This window comes from Rhamphochromis longiceps, linkage group LG4, assembly GCF_057381845.1.
Source record: "Rhamphochromis longiceps isolate RC_006_pf linkage group LG4, R_longiceps_female_GT1.1, whole genome shotgun sequence".
Classification (NCBI taxonomy): Eukaryota; Metazoa; Chordata; class Actinopteri; order Cichliformes; family Cichlidae; genus Rhamphochromis; species Rhamphochromis longiceps.
In genome coordinates this window covers 352,639-366,978 of record NC_140560.1, presented here as the reverse complement: position 1 = coordinate 366,978, position 14,340 = coordinate 352,639, and the positions used below count along the sequence as shown (strand labels likewise).

Here is a 14,340-nt window from a genome sequence, read left to right as displayed (position 1 = left end):
TGGTGGCAGACTTTTTAATCCCATGTATCATATCATTTTAGTATAGCAAGATACTTCTGACACCAATTGTATGCATGCATGTTGAATGTTATCACAAGTCGGCCCCAGGTTTTATTGCACCTTCACAGAGGGTATATTATAGACTTGAAGATCTCCAGACACCCTACTCTTAGGGAGGTGATGGATGGTCGTAACTTTAACCTACTCTGCTTGTTGGGTTTGGCATAACTCACCTGCCTGCCTCCCTGCCAGGTTCTTTACAGTGAAAGAACTTGGTCTGGTTTAGCCTCACGCGGACCTTACTTCCCCCCCAAGCCTTGCCTCCACCTGTAAAATTAAGATTAATGCCTCTTGCTTCCCCCTTTCTTCCTTTGGACTCTGCTGCCACACTCCTAGTGTGACTCAGGTTTTCATGTTATGTGACTTTTACTGAAATTGTTGTAGTCGAGATTAGTGCTTCACAGTTCTGCTTTTGTTCACAGCATACTACAGTAATACTCTGGTATAGTATCTAGTAATTTTGAAGTTTTTGCCAGTCATAGTGAGTTAATTTAATTTCTTAGCCCCTAAACCTGGTGCATTGTGTTAGTGTTTTAGTTGGAGGCAACTCCAGAGTTTAGGTGTATTTCCACTCACCTTCAGTTCATGTTTAGTATGTGTGTTCTGGTTTTGGTTGAGTGAATGCTCGCGTGAGTTGCTCCCACTATTCATCGCTAACACTGTCGCTACTCTTATTGCTATTGGTGCTCTTTACTCCTGCTACTTGTACCTTGTTACCTGCTACTTGCCCCCTTGGTTTTGCTACCCTTTTCTCCTGTTACTGTTATCACCACTCACTGCTATCCTCTCCCGGCATCCCAGCTACTCCCTCCAACGTATTCCTGTTCTATTTGTGTCTATACGGCCCATCTGTGTCTCTGCTCCTGTTCATGATGTGGCCTCCCAGGATTTATGCACTGTCTGTGTGGGCCTGGATCCATGTGTCATCGATCCTTCAACCCTGTACTGAAATCCATCAATACACAGCTGATGAGCTCTTTCGACTCTGCTTTTCCCTGGCTGCTCCACCACCTGCTGTTCTTCACCTCCATGCGGATATTGTTTTCCTCTCTTGCCGAAGTTACATCCATGGTATTTTAATCAAGGTAATTCTAAGCAACTACAATCTCTCTGGTCCACCTCTCGCCACTCTTCACAGAACCCTGGCAGGGCTGTTGACCACAATGTTTTGGCTAACCTGACCAGGGGTCCGTTCTTCGTACCTCGCTAAGTAAGTTAGCTGGATTTGATTGTTGACGATTTCGCGTGATCTTGGAGCGTTCGGTTCTCCGAAGCTCATCCGGGACTTGCTGTCATAGCAACAGATCCGTAAGCGTAAACCTGCTTGGGAGCAGGTTTACTTTATGTAAACAGGATTAGATCGCGGCCACTCAGGTATGTCCGCTTCATGTATACGAAAGCAACAGCGATATTTTACCACTGTTTTTCCATAAATAAATATTATCAATTTAACTAAAGATAATGCAGTACTTGATCCTTTTATTGATTCCATACAGATACATACAGGTCATTTCCTAAAAAAAGGGAAATGTACTATTAATCATTCTATTTCATGTATTTGATTATTTCAGATGTAATTCATATTTTAGAGTTGTAATTGTAAATTACTTCGTGTAATCAAGATGAGAGACCACGGCTATAAAAGCGAAGGTGGATTTGGGAAGTCTGTCGCAGCTATGTCCTGTCCATATACGGGAGCCACCCATTGCGGAAGGTGCAAGATTGATAAGGAGAGTTTTCAGAATTCAGCGTATATTGCGGGATAGACAGGATCCTTTAGCTCAGCGCGACAGTGTGCTCATAGAGAGATATCGATTTTCCCGTGAGGGTATTATTTACTTAACCAACTTGTTGACGAGGGGGTGCAGGACCACCACCTGTCTTTTGTTGCTCTGCCCTTTTCTTGGTTGCTGTTATGAACAAACAAACAGATTATTTCAGGGTCTCTTTTCAAGAGACTAAAAGCAATATAAGTGATAAATATTACCATTCTGTAGAATATTCTTATATTTCACGTTTACTTGTTCCCATGTTCTAGTGGGTCCTGTCGTGGCTCTAATGTGAAAGAGGATATAATGTAATATAATGTAATATAGTGTAATATAATAAATTTACCCTACCGCCTACTGGTGTTGGCCAGAGGGGCCGATGGCGCGATATGGCAGCCTGGCTTCTGTCAGTCTGCCCCAGGTCAGCTGTGGCTACAACCGTAGCTGCCTCCACCAGTGTGTGAATGTGAGAGTGAATGAATAGTGGCATTGTAAAGCGCTATATAAATCCAATCCATTATAATTATTATTATTAAATTACTTACAAGTTTAATTTGTCAGCAACTTTCTGCCAGCCCTCTCTCCTTGCTTTTGCAGCCTTCGCAGTGTTCCCTTGCATTTTAATTAAACTCTGAAACTCCTGAAATCCCTCAATCAAGAGTTCTTGCTCTGCTGCCGAAAAATACCGAGCGCGCTCCTTCGACATTTTCGCCGACCAATCAAAGGGTTGCCGATCAATGTTTCTACTATCGATGCGTAGCCCCTGTTAAGCCACCCAGTGATCTCACATTACTTCATCCAGCTATACTAATCGTCAACAACAGGTGTGTTCGAAGAACCGGAATAGCGAGCTCAAAGTTAGCGCGATGATTTGATCTTGGATGTAGTAAGCAAGGTATGAAGAACGGACCCCAGGTCGCCTAGCACTCTCACACAGTCTGACAATACTTGCGTCAACTTCAGCCTGCTTAACAACCGTTCGCTCACGAACAAAGGTCATCTTGTCCAGGATCTCCTAAAAGGCAATCAGTTTTACTTTTTCTATTTGCCGGAGACGTGGCAACAGCCCAACGACTTTTCACATCTGGAAGACCAAAGGCTTTTCTCTACGCATCAATTCAATTCAATTCAATTTTATTTATATAGCGCCAAATCACAACAAAAGTCGCCTCAAGGCGCTTCATAGATACAGAGAAAAACCCAACAATCATATGACCCCCTATGAGCAAGCACTTTGGCGACAGTGGGAAGGAAAAACTCCCTTTTAACAGGAAGAAACCTCCGGCAGAACCAGGCTCAGGGAGGGGCGGCCATCTGCTGCGACCGGTTGGGGTGAGAGAAGGAAGACAGGATAAAGACATGCTGTGGAAGAGAGACAGAGATTAATAACAGATATGATTCAATGCAGAGAGGTCTATTAATACATAGTGAGTGAGAAAGGTGACTGGAAAGGAAAAATGCATCATGGGAATCCCCCGGCAGCCTACATCTATTGCAGCATAACTAAGGGAGGATTCAGGGTCATCTGGTCCAGCCCTAACTATATGCTTTAGCAAAAAGGAAAGTTTTAAGCTTAATCTTAAAAGTAGAGATAGTGTCTGTCTCCCGAATCCAAACTGGAAGCTGGTTCCACAGAAGAGGGGCCTGAAAACTGAAGGCTCTCCCTCCCATTCTATTTTTAAATACTCTAGGAACAACAAGTAGGCCTGCAGAGCGAGAGCGAAGTGCTCTAATAGGGTGATATGGTACTACAAGGTCATTAAGATAAGATGGGGCCTGATTATTTAAGACCTTGTATGTGAGGAGCAGGATTTTGAATTCAATTCTGGATTTAACAGGAAGCCAATGAAGGGAAGCCAAAACAGGAGAAATCTGCTCTCTCTTTCTAGTCCCTGTCAGGACTCTTGCTGCAGCATTTTGGATTAGTTGAAGGCTTTTCAGCGAGTTTTTTGGACATCCTGATAATAATGAATTACAGTAGTCCAGCCTGGAAGTAATAAATGCATGAACTAGTTTTTCAGCGTCACTCTGAGACAGGATATTTCTAATTTTAGAGATATTGCGCAAATGGAAGAAAGCAGTCTTACATATTTGTTTAATATGTGCGTTGAAGGACATGTCCTGGTCAAAAATGACTCCAAGGTTCCTCACAGTGTTACTGGAGGCCAAGGTAATGCCATCCAGAGTAAGAATCTGCTTAGATACCATATTTCTAAGATTTTCAGGGCCAAGTACAATAACCTCAGTTTTATCTGAATTAAGAAGCAGAAAGTTAGCGGCCATCCAGGTCTTTATGTCTTTAAGACATTCCTGCAGTTTAACTAATTGGTGTGTGTCATCTGGCTTCATGGACAGATAGAGCTGGGTGTCATCAGCATAGCAGTGAAAATGTATGCTATGTCTTCTAATGATGCTGCCTAAGGGAAGCATGTATAATGTAAACAGAATTGGTCCTAGCACTGAACCCTGTGGAACTCCATAATTAACCTCAGTGTGTGAAGAGGACTCTCCATTTACATGCACAAACTGGAGTCTATTAGATAGATATGATACAAACCACTGCAGTGCAGTACTTGTAATACCTACAGCATGTTCTAATCGCTCTAATAGGATATTATGGTCGACAGTATCGAACGCTGCACTAGCAGGTCTAGCAGGACAAGCACAGAGATGAGTCCACTGTCAGAGGCCATAAGAAGATCATTTGTAACCTTCACTAAAGCTGTTTCTGTGCTGTGCTGAGCTCTGAAACCTGACTGAAACTCTTCAAATAAACCATTCCTCTGCAGATGACCTGTTAGCTGTTTGAAAACTACTCTTTCAAGGATTTTTGATATGAAAGGAAGGTTGGAGATTGGCCTATAATTAGCTAAGACTGCTGGGTCTAGAGATGGCTTTTTGACTAAAGGTTTAACTACAGCCAGCTTGAAGGCCTGTGGTACATAGCCGATCATTAGAGATAGGTTGATCATATTTAAGATCGAAGAATTAATTAATGGCAGGACTTCTTTGAGCAGTTTTGTAGGAATGGGGTCTAAAAGACACGTTGATGGTTTGGAGGAAATAATTATTGAAGTTAACTCAGAAAGATCAATTGGAGAAAAAGAGTCTAACTTAACATCAATGGTACTAAGAGTAGCTGTAGATAATATTACATCTGTGGGATGATTATTGGTAATTTTTTCTCTAATGATAAAAATTTTATTTGTGAAGAAGTTCATGAAGTCATTACTAGTTAACGTTAAAGGGATGGTTGGCTCAAAAGAGCTCTGACTTTTTGTTAGCCTGGCTACAGTGCTGAAGAGAAACCTGGGGTTGTTCTTATTTTCTTCAATCAGTGATGAATAGTAAGATGTTCTGGCTTTGCGGAGGGCTTTCTTATAAAGCAGCAAACTATTTCTCCAGGCTAAATGATGATCCTCTAGATTTGTGACACGCCATTTCCTCTCCAGATTACGAGTCATCTGCTTTAGGGTACGTGTTTGAGAATTATACCACGGAGTCAGGTACTTCTGATTTGAGGCCTTAGTTTTCACAGGAGCTACAGTATCCAGAGTCGTACGTAGTGAGGAGGTGAAATTATTAACAAGATAATCGACCTCTGTTGGGGTAGCGTTCAGATAGCTGCTCTGCTCTGTGTTGGTACAGGGCATTGAAGATGATAACAGTGGGTGGATTATATTCTTAAACTTAGTTACAGCGCTTTCAGAAAGGCATCTACTTTGATAAAGTCTACTCTTCACCGCTGTGTAATCAATTATTGTAAATGTAAATGTTATCAGGAAATGATCAGACAGGAGAGGGTTTTCAGGAAACACTGTTAAATGTTCAGTTTCTATGCCATATGTTAAAACAAGATCTAGAGTGTGATTAAAGTGGTGGGTGGGTTCTTTTACATTTTGAGAGAAGCCAATTGAGTCTAATAACAGATTAAATGCCATGTTGAGGCTGTCATTCTTAGCATCTACATGGATGTTAAAATCACCCACAATAATTATTTTATCTGAGCTCAGAACTAAATTAGATATAAAGTCAAGCTTGGGTTTCGGCGGGGGGGGGGGGGGTTATATTAAAGGATCTTAGCTACCACTCACTGTTTGTCTGCAGGCTTTATTTAAATGGAAAACTCTAACAGCAGGACTTACTCCTTACAAATGCACAGCTGACAAACTACCTGTCACGGCTGCACAGCAGTCGTGTGGTGAATTGAGAAAAGGATCCAAGATGCAGGCACTGACTGGGGTGCGAGTGAAAATTTATTTGCAGAGGTGATAAAGTGACAAAACAGGAAGAGCAGAGCGGGGAGTAAACAAACCTAAACTGGGAAAACTAAAGAACAAAACTTAAACCAGACACTCACGGGAGGAGGAGCGAAATGCACAAAGAGAGATGGCAGAGAGACGCAGAATGAATACCAGGTAACAGAATAATGCAGACTGACATGGAGTTAAACAGACGACGCGACAGAGAGCACAGGAAAACACAGGGCTTAAATACACGGGGAGTAATCAGGGAATGGGCCACAGGAGGGAGACACAGCTGGGAGCAATAAGGCTAACGAGACAGGGGAGAGGTAAAACTGAACACACTGACATGAGACATGAACTTTCAGAATAAAACAGGAAACTAACAGACACAGAGAACCAGACCGGACACTGAACTTGACAGGCAGACTCATGAGCAGACACAATAACACCATGGACAGACAGAGGGAACACAGAGAAGTGGAAGCAGGCAGGCAAAGAACAGAAACCTAACAAATGGCAAAATCACAACAGAATACACACTCTGAATGAACAAAAGCATAAGGAACACAAAACACTGAGTCCTCAGACTCAGGACCATGACACCACCATTCTCTGATCACCTGCTTCTTTCTTTTAATGTCCAAATGACTTTTTCCATAATCAAGAACGCTCACACTATTTCTTTTCAGAATATCAAGAAAATAAATCTTGATATTCTTTCCTCTGCTTTTTCTAGCTGATGTCTCTCAGCAACTTGTCTATTCAAGATGAGCACCTCTGTTCTTTAAAGACAAACATGAACCCCCTCAGTACACACTTTCCCCCACAGATATGATCATCACTGTCCCCAAACAGCAAATGACCAAGTCTAACATTTTGATCTTTTCTCTTTCATTGTTTTCTTTGTGAAAATCTCAGGATTTTTCAGTTCATGTTTATGCAGGAAAACACAAACATGTAAAGGATTCATCACAGTTCTCTGACCTCGTTGGTCCAGGTTCAGCACTGAAGTATGGATTGCTATCTTTGGACCAGTCACTCCTCACAAAGGGACAATTGGATCCTGCAGACTCTGCTCTGTCCTCCTCTTCCTTCATCATCATCTTCTTGTGGACTTCAGTCAGTCTGAGAGGTAAACCACAAACACTCAGTGAGTTGACATTAACAGGAGTAACTGAGTTACAGTCACTGACCTCTGACCTGTCATGTAACCTAGAAACCAGGTCAATATGTCTGTAGGTTCAGTCATCCAGGTCATGGTTATCTAAGGAGCTTGAAAAGAAAAGAGACTTCTTTAAGTTTCTTGAAGATGTTTCATCTGAGAAGCTTCTTCAGTTCTAAAACCAAATGGTGGAGAGTCCCAGATATTTAAACCCTCGAGGCAAAGAGAGGGGCGCTGAACCACTTGTGATGAGGCACATGATCAATAGTGGGTTTTACTGACTCTCACTAGCTCTGCTTTGACAGTGACAACCATCACTGAGCAGCATATCAAAGACAATTGTGCAAAATAACTGCATGTTGTGGGCCAATGTTTGTTCATGTCAGTTGTATTTCCTCTTTTTTTGTGATCAGTGTTGGTCATTGCTCAAAAAGTAATTATTACACATAACACACAGAACATTTTTATCAAAAGTAATGCATTACATTACTTCATTATGTAATGATGTTACACAGTAACATTACTTTGATGTTGCTCTGTCAAATGAGCTGAAACACTCTCATAATCACCATTTAACAATATGAAGCTGAGGCTACAGCCCCACACACCAACACAGATCCTATCCTTGACACACATGATCTTTCTCTGAGTGTTTATGAACACAAATCAAAGATGAAACCAGCACAAAGACACTTCAAAGTAATTCTACTGTAGAAACATGAACAGGTAGAAACTTGCAGCCTGACTGCTCATCAGTTTGTGACCTGTTCAAATTCAGTAGCTGTTCAGTTTATCATGGTGCTGGTCTGGTGTCAGCATTTACTCAGCTTTAACCCTCTGGGGTCCAGGGTATAACTGGCCATTTTTACCTACTTTTGATTTGACCTCTATATTTCACCTTTAAAAACTGTTCGCTTTGCCTTGTTTGGTATCTTTTTTTTCCAGCACAGCATAAAGTGTCTGAATTTACAGTTAGTTTTTCATTTTGACTAACTGTATTGGCACAACTGATATAAAATCAGACAAAAAACATAAAATCCGAGTAGGCAAAATGTGATATTTTTTACTGTACAAACCCCAAACATGTTTAACAAATGATTTTCAGAACGTAAAATGCAAATATAAATAGTAAACTTTAAAAACCTTTGTAAAATTTTTGAAACAACATACTTATATGCAAATATTCACCTGAGACAATGCCTCGGGGGTTTTTAGTACATCTCTTTACAAAATGATCGGTTGTAACAAAAAGACTTCACACAAATTATTTGTGCCATTCAAGAAAACAGTTCCTGTCCACCACAAGACACAGGGACACACCACAGGCTTCCAGGGTGTGTCACTCCCCCTGTTGTCCTCTTGGAGACAGCACTTACGTTTGAGTCTGCCTTCAGTGGCTGTCTGGACAGCATCTGTGTCTGTGAGAATAATGTGAGAAATGTGTTCAGCTCTCCTGCTGTGGGGAACGACCATGCCACAAAGCTGACACACCACCTCCACCATGAAATCTTTGTGTGCCATGGGATGAACCTGCTTGCCCAAAGACACAACTGCCGAGACTGTCCAAGCTGGGGCTCAAACCAGCAACCTTCCGATTACAAGGCGAACTCCCAACTCTTGAGCCACGATCGCCCCTCACATAGACGTGTAAAAATCGTCCATGTAAATATGGTATCCAGTGCCAAGACAGGAAGGCTAAATAAAATTCATCACCAATCATAGGCCAGCCTTGCTCACTTGCAGTTTCACTCTTGTATATGGTAAAGCTGATGGTGTAGCTGTCATGAACTGGCTGTGTGGAGGCAGATCAGGACCCAAATGCAAAACTCACGGAGACAAAAAGCTGAACTCAAAATCACTGCTTTATTGCAGGCTTCACACAGAAACAGAACTAAACTGGGAATGCTAACTGAGGACCGAGGGAACACAGAAAAGCACACAGGTTTGGGGAGGAGACACTGACGACGCAACGCTGAACTGAGGAAGACATGCACATAAATACAGAGAGGGTTAACGAGGGAAGTTGGAGCACACGGGGAACACAGCTGACACAGATAATCGTAACGAGACAGGGCAGGAGTGAACACAACATGACGCATACTGACGAGAGACTGTCAAAGTAAAACAGGAAGTACACAGAGGTTCAGACAGGAGGAGAGAGAGCACAGACATAACAGGCTGGGGAAAACATTGAATGAAACACAAGGAGGGGAAACGAGGACTCACAGATACACAGAGGGGCACACAGGGGGTAATCAAATAAGGAACATCTTTAACAGAACCTAGGAACCACGGCATAAATAAGGAACAAAATACAAATATACAAGAAAACTAAGAATGCTGGGCAAACATGGCCCAGGACCATGACATCAGCCACTTCTTGATTCAGCAAATATAGACATTTTCATCCCCCATTTAGTCAGTTTGTCTTTCATATATTGTGTCATCCCAGTTTTTGCTTTGGTTGCTACCATCCTTTCATCTACTGACAACTCCCTCCTTGAGTGGTAATAAGCCTGGCAGGCACTGAGGATCTCATCATATAGAGGCTTGATTCTAAAAAGTTTGTCATGGCCTGGTGTTCCCTTCTTCGTCTCATTTTTTTAGATCCTCCTCAGGATCACTGAGGTGGATGTTCCATAATATGCTGCGGAACCTGTCTCTCATCCTCACTTTGGATGGAAGGGGCACAAACAAGATATGATTCTGTCTCCAGTAATCTCTGACACTTGGAAGAGTCTCTATCTGGACACCTGGTGTTCTTCGTGGCTGAAACCTGCTAAATTCTACTTTAATGTCAGCATCCCCTTCTGACTTTCAGGGCTCAGAGCTGAGATGTGGCTCTGCTGCCTCAGGCAGTGGAGCTCTGTACCTGGACCTTGTCACTCTCCAGCTCAGAGTCTGGCTCCACATCTTCTTCCAGCTCAAAAAAGAGTTTCAGTGCCTGATCCACATTTAGTAGCTGTCTCATTGTTTTGATATGTGACATGTCAAACAACAACAAGAAAACGACTACAGAAGACCTCCAAAAGTTGATTCTGTTCATCTGGATGTAGCGTTTTCAGTGGAAGAAACATTTAGTCACTCATCCAAATGACTTCTTCGGTCTCAGCTGACTGCAGGTTTCTCCAATCTTATAAAAAGTACATTTGCATAATGACTGAAACCAGCCCACTGAAGGAACAAAGGGCCGAACCCTTGAAACGAGACCCAGGAAGTGGTTACAGGAAGAGGGTGATAGACGGTCTGAAGGAGTTAGAAAAAGACAAGGCTATCGAGCGGACCTCATACAACAGGCTATACCCAGGGGAATCTACACCAAGTCTGTATGGTTTACCGAAGATACATAAACAGGGTGCACCTTTAAGACCGATTGTCTGTATGATCAACTCGGTCACCTACAACATCTCCAAGTTTCTGGCTTAGATCCTCAACCCGCTGGTAGGCAGCTCTGAACACGACATCCAGAACACTTTGAATTTTGTTGAGAAGGTGAGAGATGTCATTATGGAGGCAGATGAAACCATGGTTTCGTTCAACGTTACATCTCCACTTGCATCCCAGTCATGGAAGCATTGGAGGTAGTTCGTAAGAGATTAAAGGATGACCCCAACCTCAGCAAAAGGACCACTCTCAGCATCGACCACGTGTGTTTGCTTTTTGAACTGTGACTTGATTCCACCTACTTCACATACAAGGGTGAGTTCTACAGGCAGAAACATGGATGTGCCATGGGTTCCCCAGTTTCACCCATTGTGGCCAATTTGTACATGGAATAAGTGGAAAAGAGGGCTTTGCTATCAAAGGAGCTTGCAAAGAAAAGTGTCTGGACTTCTTTAAGTTACTTGACCTGGATGACCTGGATGACTGAGAACCTTCACAGACATAGGGCTTTGCTATCCTATCCTGGAACACCACCAAGTCACTGGTTCAGGTATGTCGATGACACCTTGGTGAAAATCTCAGGACGTAGCACATTTCACAGATCATATTAACTCGGTGGGTGGGGTGTGGATGGGTGCGGATTCGCTTGCAATGTGAGCTCTGTCTTTGGAAAGTCTGTTGTTTATCTGCTCGTCTTGCAGTAAACGTGACAACAGTGCTTGGGAAAAAGTATTGTGAATATAATTATAACTCGAGTTTTTCTTGGCCTATCAGCACAATTTAAAAATTGGTATGTAGTTTGAAATTTGCACTTTCAACACATCAAAACAGAATCTCATTGAGGCTCCGTCTTGCTGCTATGCCATCTTTAATCATTTGGACACGGCTGCGCGTCCCTTGACCCCAGAGGGTTAACGTCACTCTGGTTTCTTGGCTAATTTAGCGTCAGCTTAGCATTAGCATGCGGTCTGGCTAGCTTTGCCTCAGAGCTCTGGCAGGTGTCTCGTGTGTAAATATTAATAAAAGTGACAGTAAAGGAGGTAAAGGCAATAAACACACAGCAGCTGAGCTGTGATGTTATCATGTACGCTGTGTCATTTGTGGACTCTGAGTGAACTTACAAAGTAAAAACTATGGCTGTATGCCAATTCAGGGTCTGCAGCCTTGGATGATGCGGCCTTCATGGTCTACATGGGCCACGTCCTCAAAGACTGTGAAGGCCGGAAGTGCAAGGCTTTTGAAATCGGATAGTCTAGCCCAGGGGTAGGCAACCTTTCTGATGATGAATGCCATTTAAAATTTCCTCAGAAGTCAGTGTGACATATGATTGCATTAGCAATAAATTTAATAACGCTCTATATGAACAGTTCCACACTATATAGAACCACTTTATGGAATTATATTTGTTTGCAGATGTTGGCAGCTATCAGCGAATAGTTATCAGCTATTTTGAAACAAAAAAAGACACTTTTTATCCATAACAAGAACTTCATAACAGCAAATGAACTGTACAACAGAAAATGCAAATGCTATTTATGGTCTCCTCACAACAATGATAAGAAAAATAAACTAAGCCAATATGGCATGTTTGTTAATACAGAGACACGCATGTTAATGTGATCTCTGGTCTCCCACTCAGAGACACAGGTCTCCCAGTGTCCAGCATTCAGAGGCTGCCTGAGGACTCATGTGAGAGAAAATCTGCTCACACAGATATGTAGAGCCAAATACTGTCAATAAGGCCTCTGCAATGTTCTGAAGACAGTTAAACTTATCAGGTAGTGACGTCCAGCAGGTGAAAATGTAAGCTCCATGAACACGCACAGCTGTGGATTCCAGCTGCTTCGATGTTATATGTATGATTTCTATACATTTTACATCAGATAAAAACTTTGGTTGTAAGCTTCAGATAATTATTTAATAAAAGCGAGACATTTTAAATGAGAATAAGAAAGTATTTGTTTGTTCCCCCCTCTCCCTGTTAATGCCCTACCTGGCCCCCTGGCAAAACTTTGCTAGACCCGCCCCTGCACAGTTACCAGCTGTCAGCTACGTAGAAAAGGATCCTGGTGTTATTTGTCTCTCAGAAACAGTTCATAACTTCAACTCACTCATGTCACCTAAAAGTTAAACCTGTTTCTCCATCACAGCTCTGATGATTCAGTAAGGACATCTCCTGGTTTCATCTTCATGTTTCCCTCTCACCACATATCCAAACCGACATCATGACCAGCAGCTTTACAGCTGTGGCTCCAGCAAACATCAGCTGATACTAGACAGTAATATTAAATAAATTCTAACAACAGCTGATCAAGCTTAAACATGCTGCTGTTGTTTAACCCGACATCCGCAGGTTTCCTCTTTCTGGCGCAAATTGGGCGATAAACAAACAAGAGAGACGATCAGCTGATCATTGATCAGTTTCATGATTGAATCAGAATCAGAATCAGAAAGGGGTTTATTGCCAAATGTTGAGCAGGTTTACAACATTAGGAAATTGCTGCGGTGCTTCAGTGCAAACATAGTGTCATAAATAGCACTTAAATAGTGTCATAAATAGCACTTAAATAGACATGAAAAAATAAAAGTAGGGATAAGAATTAAAAGTGCTACGTAGAAAGATATGTGCATGAGCTATACATGAGATATATACATGAGAATAAGAATTAAGAGTGCTACGTAGAAAGATATATACATGAGTGCAGGTGGTGATCAGTGCAAACATGGAATGATGCACTGATGCAGTAGGGTCATGTGTTAGTGGTGGGAACAGTCATATGGTTATTGTTCATGTGTCCAACAGCAGAGGGGAAGAAACTGTTCTTATGGCGAGAGGTTCTGGTGCGAATGGACCGGAGCCTCCTGCCTGAGGGGAGCAGGTCAAACAGACTGTGTCCAGGGTGAGAAGGGTCAGCTGAGATCCGAGCTGCACGCCGCAATGTCCTGGAGGTGTACAGGTCCTGCAGAGATGGGAGTCTGCAGCCAATCACCTTCTCAGCAGAGCGCACAACACGCTGCAGTCTCTGTTTGTCCCTGATAGTGGCTCCAGCGTACCACACGGTGTAGAACTGCATCATCGTCCGTGTTGGCAGGTTGAATTTCTTCAGCTGCCTCAGGAAGTACATCCTCTGCTGGGCTTTCTTGATGACGGAGGTGATGGTGGGCTCCCACTTCAGGTCCTGGGTGATGGTGGTACCCAGGAAGCGGAATGAGTCCACAGAGGTGATGGGGGTGTCAGTCAGGATGATGGGGGGGAGTGGGGCTGTGTGCTTCCTGAAGTCCACAATAATCTCCACTGTCTTCTGGGCATTCAGCACCAGGTTGTTGTGGCTGCACCAGGACACCAGACGTTCAACCTCCCTCCTGTAGGCAGACTCATCCCCGTCAGAGATGAGCCCAATAACGGTGGTGTCATCTGCAAACTTGATTAGCTTGACAGACTGGTGGGTGGAGGTGCAGCAGTTGGTGTACAGGGAGTAGAGCAGAGGAGAAAGAACACAGCCCTGAGGGGAGCCGGTGCTGATGGTCCGGGAGTCCGAGACATTCTTTCCCAGCCTCACATGCTGCTTCCTGTCCGTCAGGAAGTCAGTGATCCACCGGCAGATGGGATCAGGCACATTCATCTGGGAAAGCTTGTCTCGGAGATGGTCTGGAAGGATGGTGTTGAAGGCAGAGCTGAAGTCCACAAACAGGATCCTGGCGTAGGTTCCTGGGGAGT

At 43.0% G+C, this 14,340-nt stretch overlaps 1 protein-coding gene across 2 annotated transcripts in view; it reads right to left on the bottom strand.

Moving 5' to 3' along the window:
• Positions 1 to 7,632, bottom strand: part of LOC146670722 (protein NLRC3-like) — a 261,535-nt gene extending 253,903 nt beyond the window's left edge. For both annotated transcript variants that reach the window (XM_085402788.1, XM_085402789.1), the window contains exon 1: positions 7,061 to 7,632. In XM_085402788.1, coding sequence (XP_085258914.1) covers positions 7,061 to 7,179 — 119 coding nt within the window. In that variant the 5' untranslated portion in view covers positions 7,180 to 7,632. The remainder of the gene's footprint in view (positions 1 to 7,060) is intronic.
• Positions 7,633 to 14,340: the final 6,708 nt, after the last annotated feature.